Source organism: Triticum urartu, chromosome 2 (genome assembly GCF_003073215.2).
Source record: "Triticum urartu cultivar G1812 chromosome 2, Tu2.1, whole genome shotgun sequence".
NCBI classification, from domain to species: domain Eukaryota; kingdom Viridiplantae; phylum Streptophyta; class Magnoliopsida; order Poales; family Poaceae; genus Triticum; species Triticum urartu.
The window spans coordinates 221,280,741-221,293,521 of NC_053023.1; the positions used below are offsets into that span (position 1 = coordinate 221,280,741).

The 12,781-nt window shown below is 46.9% G+C and overlaps 1 protein-coding gene and 1 long non-coding RNA gene across 13 annotated transcripts; one reads left to right on the top strand and one right to left on the bottom strand.

The window, feature by feature from the left end:
* Positions 1-687: 687 nt before the first annotated feature.
* On the bottom strand, positions 688-9,220 carry LOC125536862. 12 transcript variants are annotated; one of them, XR_007295255.1, is made up of 6 exons: positions 8,515-9,219; positions 6,748-8,385; positions 5,707-6,618; positions 5,028-5,492; positions 4,564-4,679; positions 688-4,475 (listed from the first exon to the last, which is right to left on the bottom strand). It is a non-coding gene; the product is annotated as an uncharacterized LOC125536862 (long non-coding RNA). The 12 variants fall into 12 exon arrangements; XR_007295262.1 differs by having other exon boundaries at positions 688-5,492; positions 6,748-8,252; positions 8,323-8,385; positions 8,515-9,220; XR_007295260.1 differs by having other exon boundaries at positions 688-5,492; positions 6,748-8,255; positions 8,323-8,385; positions 8,515-9,220.
* A 431-nt stretch (positions 9,221-9,651) lies between these two features.
* Positions 9,652-12,053, top strand: LOC125541435. The gene is made up of 2 exons (XM_048704849.1): positions 9,652-11,795; positions 11,880-12,053. The coding sequence occupies exon 1, from the start codon at positions 10,413-10,415 to the stop codon at positions 11,316-11,318; it is 906 nt and encodes a 301-aa protein (XP_048560806.1). The 5' UTR covers positions 9,652-10,412; the 3' UTR covers positions 11,319-11,795; positions 11,880-12,053.
* The last annotated feature ends 728 nt before the right edge of the window (positions 12,054-12,781 follow it).

The following is a 12,781-nucleotide window of genomic DNA, read 5'->3' on the forward strand; positions in this document are numbered from 1 at the left end:
AAATGGGAACTTTACATTCTTTTTAAGTAGTAGAGATTTTCTCTCGAGTTATGGACGGGGTAAAACTGCGTTCGTGGGATGATAGCTAGTGGCAGAGGATGATTTTTTTAGGGGGACGACTTTTGATTGATTTCTAGCTGGTTTACTTTGTTCCCACAATCTTTTAAATATCAATCAAGTCATTATGGGACAAAACAAATGACAAAAAATCACCAGGCTATTTTTTATCAATCCCAAAAATCCCTCTCTTTCCTTCTTTATTATCAGTTCCCAAAATCCCTCCTTTTCTTCTTTGTTCTCTCCATTCTTCCTTATTAGGACACTTTGTTCTTACTATTACGGGACAGCTGGCTTCTCACTTTTTTCCCCCAAATCCCTCCTTTCCTTGTTATTACGGGACAACTTTCCACTTTCCTATTTTTTGCTTTCAATCCCCGAAATCCCTCCTTTCCTTCTTATAGCACAAATGCCCGTGGGTTGCAATGGGCAATTCTTTTTTAGAACGTGCTCCATACCATTACGCGCCATTTATTATATCCAACTAGTAGAGTGCCCGTGCATTGCCATGGGCTATTAAAAAGTTTGCAAGAGTTACATGTTAAATTTCACATATACAAACAATATAACACAAACACAATTATTAAATAATTGAAATCCATTTTTGCAATGTAAATTGATAACAAAAAGAAAGATTAACAACATGTCCATGTAACAAACTGAGCAATGTTCCAACTAAACATCTATTACAAAACTATCAATATCTGGATGATGTGTTTAAGAAATTCTTTCACAATATCAAGAAAGTTGTCTTTAGCTTCATTCCCACGATGTTTTAGCAAGTATAATAAAAACTGCTTCCTCAACTCATACACATCCTGCACAAACAATATATGTAGTTAGTATGAAAATTTCACGCCGAAAGTCTTAAAACATGTAAAGACAATACTCGTCGCGCAAACCGGCTTGACCAATTCTTTAGCATTCCACCAAAGCATAAAATGGAAAACAAAATAGCCAGACACGTTCCTGCAATTTTTTAAATTGATAATATAAAGAATGTAGTGATAACAAAAATAAATGTTTTTATTATGAATTCATGCACCGGTCTATACACGTTGGAATACGAAATGGAAATAAACGTCGCCATTTAGATATATTGGAATTCCAACCAAGCAGCTTTATTTCGAGTGCTTCTTTGAAATCCCTTGCAAAACTTTTTAATTTCAATGCATGCCTCAAATTCTAGTAGATTGCATGTGCGTTGTCACGGGCTTTTAAAATATTTTGGTGGAGTTAAATTTCACATGTAGAGACAATATAACACACACACACAATTGCATAATAATTGAAGTCCACTTCACTTGCAATGTAACAAAAGGGAAAATTGACTATGTATACATATAGAGCAACGATCCAACTAAATTTGTTACCCCTATATGCTTGTTGGAATACAAATGTTACCATCTGGAATTCTAGCCGGGTTGCTTTATTTCGAGTGCTTCTTTGAATTCCCTCACAAAACCTTTTAATTTCACTAAATGCCTTCGAGTTTTACACTCTGGCGACTATGATGTATGAATAGGGACCGGAATATATAGAAGAGTGCATCTTTGTCGGTGACGTACAAGATGTATCATCCGATGAATGCATACAAAAAATGAATGTACAAGTGATAGCTATTTGAAACAACAATAAACCATGACAACAACGGACAAAAGACCATACTTACCATCATGCACGGTGAGATATTGTCTATCCCAGGCCAACTATCAAACAAAGTTGCCAATATTTGAACAGTTTCCTTCACATGAAACTTTTGATCTCATGTTGAATCTACCATCATGGTGCGAGTAAAAAAACTAAAAGGCATAGGACAGAAAATAGATCCTAATCAACCCAAAAGGCACATGATGAAAATAGATCCCTCTCAAGTGCATACCACAATTGCGTAGGACAAAAATTGATCTTAATCAACCTAACAAAAAGGCCCAGGACGAAAATAGATCCTAATCAACCTAAAAAGGAATATGTCTTATCCCACACGCACCCTTCTCTTTTTCTGTCAAACCCTCCCCTTTCTGCTCGGTTTCATGTCGTAGTGGGACACTTCTTGCTAGAGCCCCCTCCTTTGGAACTGGTTAGATATGCCGACCTCACCCTCACCACACCTTACTTCCCCATAGACCTCACCCTCTAATAAAATGCCCGTGCGTTGCTATGGGCTTTTGAAATATTTTACAGAAGTTATATGAACATAATGCATGTGAAATTTTCATCTATTGAAAAAGATAGCTAGTAACAATCGGATAATAATTGAAGTCCACTTCCCTTGTAATGTAATTTGATAAAAAAAGGTAACTAAATGATGTATGCATAGAAATCAATGATCCAACTATTAATCTGTTACAAATTAAGATCTGATTGATGGGCTTAAGATATTCTTGCACAATGTCAATGTTGTCTTTAGCTTCATTCGCACGATATTGAGCAAATATAATAATAACTTCTTACTCAACTCATAACCACCTGCACAAGCAATATATCTAGCTAGTACAAATATTTTATGTGAAAGGTCTAAAAATATGCAAGGAGAATACTCAACGTGCAAACCAGATGAACCAATTCTTTATTATTTCATGAGAGCATAAAATTAAAAACAAAAATAGCCAAACACATCCCTGTAATTTCCAAATTAATGTTATCTTGAATACTGTGATAACAATTATAAATGCGTGTATCTTGAATGTTATGGTAATGAAATATATAAATGTATCCATCCATGCTCATTGGAATACTAACCAGAAATATACTTTGTCATCTAGATATGTCAGAATTTCAGCCGAGTTGCGCAATTTTGAGTGCGTCGTCGAATTACCTCGCAAATCTTTATAATTTCACTAAATGCTTCAGAGTTTTAATCTCTGGCGACTATGATGTATGGATAGGGTCTAAAACATACACACACCATGCATGTTTGTTGCTGAATGTACAATATATTTCGGTTGATGGATGCATATAGAAGATATAGAAAATAAATCTACAAGTGATAGCTATTAGAAACCATAAATCATGACAGCAATGGACAAGAGACCGTACTTACCAAGTCGCCCCAAGCATGCTATCAAACAGTGTTGCCAACATCTGAATATTTGGCTTCACGCGGAACTCTCTCCCCTCGCATCCACGCGTTTCCCTGCCGCCGCCCTTCCATCGACGGTGTAGCGCATCCTCCTCTCCGCTTCACGGCGTCGACCGACCCCCTCCTCCCCCACCATCTCTCCTCCCCCTCTTATCAAGCCCGTCCCATGTTGTCCCCATAGCCTACCTTCTCTCAATAGTGTCACCCACATCCTCCTCTCCCTGCCACGACATAGTTGGCCTCCTTCTCTGATGACAACCCCTACCGTCGCCACATCAGCACCGAACCCATGCGCCCTCGTCATCTACAACGGGCACAAAGGTGTGACGCGGCGAGGGAGAGGGGATGGCGCCCTCGTCGTATACATAGTCAGATCATTAATCCCATAAAAGGTATACATAGTCAGATCATTACAAGTCCAAACTATATCATCAACAGGGCTTGGATTGGTACAAACATGTGTGTTGACCGATACTGAATTTATCATAGGCAGAGATAGAGAGACTCCATAGAATTAAAAGCTAGCAGCATGATCAACCTCATTGAGCAGCAAGAGAAGGGGAGAAAACGACAATTGGGAGGGCTGAGGCAACAACGACAATAGAGCATCATCCAGCGGAAGCAATACACATACGGGGAGAAGCAGCATAGTTCACATCTTCAGGTTGAGGGGAACATCTGGTTTTGTGGCTTTCCCAAGCTTCAAAGCTTTCGATGAGTGCAGGCCACTGCACCGCTGCGGATGCACCCACGGCAAGCACCGACCCGCACCTCGGTCAGGGTCGTCCATGGGGCGGCGTGGGTGTGACAGTTAGTGTTGATGCTAGAGCAAACAATGACTAAACGTAGAAGATCAAAACAAAATTGAGCTATTCAACACACATCAGAACTGGCCTGCATGAAAATTATTTGTTTACTCATTAAAGTTATCTCTACACCTATGTTGATAAAACATGATCATCACTTAATTTTTCGTTTTGAAAAACTAACACGGCAATCCCACAACTAAGTTTGTCTCTAAAATAAAAATAGAAAACCTAGATGTATGCATTGCTCACAACTATCCCCCTTATGAAACACAAACCTGCACTCCCTCTATCGACAGGTCTCTGACGCATGCCCTCCTCACTACTCCAAGGAGATGATTGCATAATTATTAAGAGGTTGAAGAATTGTATAATTTTTTTAACCCACTCTGAATCTACTGCTGCAAAAACTTACACATTCATGCCTTTCCCTTTAATTAGTATTTTTTAAATGCATAAAGAACAACATGGACGACCTGCTAGTTGCATGAGAACATTGGGCAGATAAAGGTCCATCACCACCATGAATTCTACAGACAATCAACTAAATTAATTAGTCAATGGGCTTGGAGAGAACGAGCAAGCCAAAATTAGTGGTTTAATGGCGGGTCACCCAACTATTCAAGAAGAAGAAGGCGTCGAGCAACTCGCGTGCATCCGCCTGTTTCCTCCCACATTGGGGCGGCTGGCACTGATGTTGATGCCCTTCTGCTTCCCTATAGGGCATGGGGCACCTGGATCAAGAAATTGTTGGTTGACGCATGGATAGGGCAAGAAACTTGCTCACATCAGACTGTCCAGGTTGAAAGCATTATTAGAAATCTGATGTTGGCGAATTAGACTGGTATGAACAACAGAACTCAAACGAAACAAAGTCGCGGGAAACCCAACGGTGCAGCCAGGAGCAAATCAAGAATCCCTAGAGTGGTCGTTTTGAACACATACACACAAATAATAATGGCAGATTGATGATAAGCTACAAGCACCACTACAATTTGTACGCACTGCTTGGGTATCCCGCAAATAAAACAGAGGTAATAAATTCCTCATAGCTAATCACATGAATATAGCAAATTGATTACCCGTGGTTTGATTCCATGTGCTCTATCCAAAATAGATCAAATCTGCAGGACATCCTAGGCTATGAGTGGTCAGCTGTAGATGCTGCTTGTGCTTTTGCACCAAAGGGGCCTGAAGAGCCCCATCTCCCTTCAACAACCTCTGAATAGTAAAGAACATCATATAACAAGTAATTAGGAAAAACATAGTCTAATGGAAATCAATTCGTTCGAATAACCATATGTGCATAGTGACAAGAGTATGTTTCACAGGGGGATTGCAAAGTATGTTGCAGCCTCAGAAGCAAGCTTCATGCGTTGCCGATGCTCAAAATTGATGTATATATATTAACCCCACCGTCCCAATAAGGTGAATAAATCTGCAAAAGAAATAAACTCGACTTAGACCCAAAAGTAAGCTAGCTTAAAAGAAATCCTTACTGATGGCGCCAGTCATATAGGATTGCCCATAGCTTTTGCACTTTCTCTCTGCAATCAAAATCAATCACCATGACATAAATCAACAATATATACACTCCATTGCGAACATACAGAATGGGGAGAACCAAAACACCTTGATGTATTCATATCATCCATAAGTTGTAAGGATGGAGCTCCCAATGCAATAGCAAACATGAATCGTATTTCTTAACTGTGGTAAGACAAAAAAATAGGATGATTAAAACGAATTAGGAGGACAAACCTGGTGGGGGAGGGTGTCGTCCAGAGTGGTGCAGAGTGGTCACTGGAGGTCAGCCTCCCTCCTCAGCTTCTTGGCGGACGAGAGCGGCTATGGATGGCGATGTATATGGTGAGCAGCCTCTGGCCTCCCCTGCTCCCCCATGATCCTGCTAGACGCCCACGCTGCCCATTCACCGCCGCCATCGCTTGCCAAGTTGAGATTGAGTGAGAGAGAGAAAGAGAGAGAGAGGAAAAAATAGTGGAGGGAAAGCTCAGAAACTACTGCTCACACAAAGAAAAGCAATCAGATTATAGGATACATGTGGTTTTAGAAAAAGCAAAAATGTAATACATACAACAGCCACTAATAACTGTAACAATGTTTGCTCGATTGATGCCAAACCTACTGTGAACTTCAAGCTAGGCACAACAGTATTCCCTCTTTTTTCAGTTCAGAGCAACACAAAATGAATTGTAAGGATGGAAACCTACTATGAACTCGTTTTCTGATAGCTAGCAGCAACATAAAACAACAACCACTTATATAAACTGAACCAAAAAAGAAAATGATCCAGAACTGAACCAAAACGTCATGTTTCCGATTTCTGATATTTTTTCCTCCAATCTCCTGCAGACATGAGAGCAGTATTGCACTAAAAATAAATAAACAAACTTGAGAATCTGAATACTACTGTAAGGCATAAGATGTCCTTGGCATAATTATAATAAAGAAGGGAAAAACTGAACCAAAATGTGGTGTGCACCTCACGTCCTCAATGGATGCATGCACAAGATGCTGCTGCAGGTGATAGATATTGTGAGCCACCTGGGGGTGGGGTAGATAAGATTGGATGGGGGAAGCTCACCTCACGTCCAGGCGATGGCTGCTCCACCTCCTCTCCTCTCATCTCCTCTCCTCTGGCCGCTGTACCACCTAGAGACAAGTGAAGAGAGAGACACGCGGGGGTCAGAGGAAGAAGAAGAAGCCTGCACATCACTCACTCACGCATCACAGGAACAAGGAAGAAAACCAGAGGAAGAAGAAGAAGGAAGGGGATCTGACCTAGGGTGCAATGGGTGGGGCTCGATTGCTAGGGTTTTGGGCGGCGGCTACGGGGTGGAAGGAGGTTGCTTCGTGGTGGAGGAGCCGAGCCGGCGGCGGTCCTTTGCTGGTCGACGCAGCCAAATCCATGAGATCCAAATCCTTTGCTTTTGCTCGACGCACTAGGGGCGACTACGTTGGCCTCCCCACCTTCAGATCCAAATCCATCCCGTCACCCCTATTCCTCCCAACTGCTCCATTAGGAGTAGAGATTGATGTGTAGCACAACTCCCGTCTCGCACCATCTGCCTTATTTCTGCCCCTCTGGTTTGGAGAGCGTGCGCTCTCAGCTCCGTCGGGCCGGCCGTGCTCTCTAGTTTTAATATAAATCGACTCTTGAGATTTATCTTTTACGAAATAGGATTTTTTTTACTGTTACATACTCAACTCTTACTTGAAATATTCAATTCAAGTGTAGACTTGAAAACTAAAATCATGTGTAAGGTATCATGTAACCATATTGATGACCCATAAATTCGTTCAGTTAATTGAAAGTTTTTGACTTTTGATCAAGATAGGTACCCAAGCTCTAATAATTTCAGCGCATCCGAACTTTGACACATCCTTTTATTTTAAAATTGTGATTATATTTGTCATCTAAAAACCAGACTCATGGGCAGGGATCTCCAAAGGGTTCTTTGTTATTTTTATTTTTATTAAAACGAATTAGGAGGATGAACCTGGTGGGGGAGGGTGTCGTCCAGAGCGGTGCAGAGTGGTCACTGGAGGTCAGCCTCCCTCCTCAGCTTCTTGGCGGACGAGAGCGGCTATGGATGGCGATGTATATGGTGAGCAGCCTCTGGCCTAGGGCTGGGCGTTCGGTATAAACCGAAAATTCGGTTTCTACTGTTCGGCGTTTATTAAATTTCGGTTTGTAAAACTGGAAACCGAAAATGTTAGCTAAAACTAGCTAACCGAATATTCGGTATGGTTTTCAGTTTTGTACCGATGTACCACGCCAAGTATTTGTGCTAGGATTTTAGAAGTGGTACCCTCTTATATAGGCAGCAGATCTGAATCATCCCATCCGTCTAGCGAGGTGGGACTAAAGGAGTTGATGCCTGGTCGGCTGTGCGTGCGTGACTATCAGGAGACGTTGCTGAGATGGGCCTTGCAACTTTGCATGCACTTTGGTCAGGTAGGCCCATGTGATGTGTACGATGCATTGGTGGCCGATGGTGGGCGCGTGTGCAACATAAAACAACAACCACTTATATAAACTGAACCAAAAAAGAAAATGATCCAGAACTAAACCAAAACGTCATGTTTCCGATATCTGATATTTTTTCCTCCAATCTCCTGCAGACAGGAGAGCAGTATTGCACTAAAAATAAATAAACAAACTTGAGAATCTGAATACTACTGTAAGGCATAAGATGTCCTTGGCATAATTATAATAAAGAAGGGAAAACTGAACCAAAATGTGGTGTGCACCTCACGTCCTCAATGGATGCATGCACAAGATGCTGCTGCAGGTGATAGATATTGTGAGCCACCTGGGGGTGGGGTAGATAAGATTGGATGGGGGAAGCTCACCTCACGTCCAGGCGATGGCTGCTCCACCTCCTCTCCTCTCCTCTCCTCTGGCCGCTGTACCACCTAGAGACAAGTGAAGAGAGAGACACGCAGGGGTCAGAGGAAGAAGAAGAAGCCTGCACATCACTCACTCACGCATCACAGGAACAAGGAAGAAAACCAGAGGAAGAAGAAGAAGGAAGGGGATCTGACCTAGGGCGCCATGGGTGGGGCTCGATTGCTAGGGTTTTGGGCGGCGGCTACGGGGTGGAAGGAGGTTGATTCGTGGTGGAGGAGCCGAGCCGGCGGCGGTCCTTTGCTGGTCGACGCAGCCAAATCCATGAGATCCAAATCCTTCGCTTTTGCTCGACGCGCTAGGGGCGACTACGTTGGCCTCCCCACCTTGAGATCCAAATCCATCCCGTCACCCCTATTCCTCCCTCATCTGGCCATGGAGATCAGATCATCCTCTCCCGCGGCGGTGGGATCGGCGGCGGCGAATGGGTAATGCGGGGATCGAGGATACTCTGGAGGCCTCGATCCTTGATGCGAGCGCGAGGGTGGCGGCGAAGGGATGGATTTGCGAGGGCGGCGGCGGATCCTGGACATGTTCAGCGCGGATGGAGGGCGGGGAGTGAAGCGCGGCGGTGAAGGGATGAAAGGTTTAGGTTTTTTTGTCGCTGGTTAACCTTCATGGGTCTTTTTTTGTTGGTTAATCTTCATAGGTCTTTTTTTGTCGTACATGCATGGGTGCGGGTTGGGGCCTTAGCACGAGGTTTTTTCGGTTTGTGATGGCTAAGTCAGAGATGGGAGGAGGTACCAAAAAACCATGGAAGGTGGGACTAAAAAAACCTGGAAGCGAGACTACCAACTGCTCCATTAGGAGTAGAGATAGCCCAACGGATTGATTGGAAAGAATAACTTTGAGGTGGTTTCATACCCTACCATAATCTCTTCGTTCGTTCTCCGCTATTAGTGACTTTGGAGTGACTCTTTGTTGCATGTTGAGGGATATTTTTATGATCCAATTATGTTAGTATTGTTGAGGGAACTTACACTAGCGAAAGTATGAACCCTAGGCCTTATTTCCACGCATTGCAATACCGTTTACGCTCATTTTTATCACTTGCTACCTTACTGTTTTTATAATTTCAGATTACAAATACATTTATCTACTATCTATATACCACTTGTATCACCATCTCTTCGCCGAACTAGTGCACCTATACAATTTACCATTGTATTGGGTGTGTTGGGGACACAAGAGACTCTTTGTTATTTGGTTGCAGGGTTGCTTCAGAGAGGCCATCTTCATCCTACGCCTCCTACAGATTGATAAACTTTAGGTCATCCACTTGAGGAAAATTTGCTACTGTCCTACAAACCTCTGTACTTGGAGGCCCAACAACGTCTACAAGAAAAAGGTTGTGTGATAGAGATCATGGAGCACCGCGACTGAAGAGGCGAGAAGCCCCGACAGCTTCCTACTCCGAGGGGTTTGATGGATCTTGCTTCGTCCGCCTTCTGAGGCGCCGACTGCTAGGAGTCGGCCGTGGCCAGGAAGGCCGCCTGATGATTTCGAAATGTCGCGGCAGGAGCCTGGTGGCGCACCAGCCAGGCGCCAAACTTGCCACCCGCTGCCAGCGCGCCACGCGGCGCCAGCCAGTCGGGCCGGCCAACCAGCCCACGCGCGCGACGGTACATCGCCATAGGCTGGGGCCCGCCACTACCAGGCCTTAGTGCGCACACGGATCCGGTGCGACCGAGGCGGGCGGTTGGGATTCTGTGGAGCAGTAACTACACGCCATTACTGCGTGGTTAAAGTGGGGACGTGGGGTCGTGGGCACAGTTAATCCCACGATCCCCACATTCTCGCCCCCTCGGCTTAGCCGCCTGGGGCTATAAGTAGGGGGAGGAGGGGTGGCAGACGCACGCGCGCCCTCCTCTCCCCTCTTCCTTCCTCTTCTCGCTGCCGCCACCGCACTCTCGCATCTTGCCGGAGTGCCGCCGCAGTTCACTATTGCCGAGCGCGTCTCCCCCGCAGCGTTGCTGCTCCACCACGGGTCCGCTCACTCGCCGTCGTTCTGCGCCTCCATCGAGCCCAAACCCTCATGGTGGTGGTCGGTGCTTGGGATGGCTCCAATGTCCACGAGGACCACATCACCTTCCTCCGCCAGACGCGGCGGCTGCCCGGTGAGAACTACGTATGGGCACGTCCTCCGCCCGAAATGGAGATCTCACCGGTGCCGCAGGATGGCGAGCGCGTCGTCTTCCAGTCGCACTTCATTCGCGGCCTCGGTCTGCCGGCGAGCGACTTCCTCTGCGCATTTCTTCAATTCTACCGGCTCCAGCCGCACCACCTCACGCCGAACATGGTGGTGCTGCTGTCGGCCTTCGTCACACTCTGCGAGGGTTACCTCGCCATCCTCCCCACCCTCGAGCTCTGGGGGGGGGAGTTATTCTACACTAAACTCAGCACCGCCGTCAAGAATGAGGCGGCCCAGTGCGGAGCCTTCATCATGGTGCGACGTCCGGGTGCTGGGAACTGCTTCCCGGCCATCAACTTGACGCAGTCGGTCAAGTTGTGGCAAAGGTCTTATTTCTACGTGAAGAACGTCCATCTGGACCATGACTTTGTCAACCTGCCGACTTATAAAGCTGGCCCGCCGGCTAAGCCCCGCACCAACTGGACCTTCAAGCCGAAGACGCTGTCGGCCGCCTCCACAATCGTCGTCGCCCGGCTCAGGGAGATGACGGAGTCGGAGGGCCTCAAGGCTTCAGACCTGCTGACCACCTTCGTGGTGCGCCGGGTGCTCCCCCTCCAAACCCGGCCTCACATGATCAGCCGGATGAGTGGGCATCAAGACCCGTGCCGGATGTGCACCAAGGAGATGCCGGACGCAGAGGTGGCCCGTCTAGTGAACTTCATCTCGAACTGCAAACTCTCGGAGGGGGAGTGGCAGTTCGGCAAGCGGTCATACTCCCGCGCAAACCCACCGCCCGCGGTAAGTCCTTAACTCTTTTTTCTCTTTATCTACCGGGTTCTGCTTTTGCCGCCTGATCAGTCAGTCACGGCGCGATCCTCATGTCCCAGCCGGCAGCCGACGCCCTGGAGGAGGGCCAAGAGTACCTGCCGGACCGGACCGCGAGTGACGCGGACGACCCCGACTTGGGGACGACCGCCTGGGAGGACGACGCCACAGGAGGTGGCGGCGGAGCAGGCGGCTCCGGAGGAGGCGACGTCGAGGCGTGGCCAGATGATGACGAGGAGGAAGACGAACCACACCGCCCGCATGGTGCCGATAAGGCGGGGCGAGCTCCTCAGTCGTGCCGGCTGGACCAGGCAGCACGCCAAAGCGTCGCGCCGACTCGCTGTTGTTTGGTAGTCGACCGAAGAAGCCGAAGAACCCGGCCGCCGCGACCAAGCGGCGAGAGGCTGCCGCGAAGGCGGCCCAGTTCAAGAGGGCCCCGAAGCAGCCGCCGACGGTGTCCGTGTAAGCGCTTGACTCTTCTTGTGTTTTTCCTTTTGTCTTACTTGTGAAACTTCTTCTGAATTTCTTCTTGTCTTGCTTGAACAGGGCCCCGCTCTCTCTTGAGCGGTCAGCCTCTGCTTCCATCATCGGGGGGCGGAGGGCTCCGCCAACACCCGCCGCATGGACCCGCACGCCGAGTGAGGGAGTCCTGGATTAGGGGGGTGTTCGGGTAGCCGGACTATACCTTCAGCCGGACTCCAGGACTATGAAGATACAAGATTGAAGACTTCGTCCCGTGTCCGGATGGGACTTTCCTTAGCGTGGAAGGCAAGCTTGGCGATGCGGATATTCAAGATCTCCTACCATTGTAACCGACTCTGTGTAACCCTAACCCTATCTGGTGTCTATATAAACCGTAGGGTTCTAGTCCGTAGGACGACTTCAATATACAACAATCATACCATAGGCTAGCTTCTAGGGTTTAGCCTCCTTGATCTCGTGGTAGATCTACTCTTGTACTACCCATATTATCAATATTAATCAAGCAGGAGTAGGGTTTTACCTCCATTGAGAGGGCCCGAACCTAGGTAAAAACATTGTGTCCCTTGTCTCCTGTTACCATCCGCCTAGACGCACAGTTCAGGACCCCATACCCGAGATCCGCCGGTTTTGACACCGACATTGGTGCTTTCATTGAGAGTTCCTCTGTGTCGTCACTTTTAGGCCCGATGGCTCCTTCGATCATCAACGACGATGCGGTCCAGGGTGAGACTTTTCTCCCTGGACAGATCTTCGTCTTCGGCGGCTTCGCACTACGGGCCAATTCGCTTGGCCACCTGGAGCAGATCGGAAGCTACGCCCCTGGCCATCAGGTCAGGTTTGGAAGCTTAAACTACACGGCAGACATCCGCGGGGATTTGATCTTCGACGGATTCGAGCCACAGCCAAGCGCGCCGCACTGTTTTGAGAGGCATGATCTTGCTCTGCCGCTGAACAGTGCCCTGGAG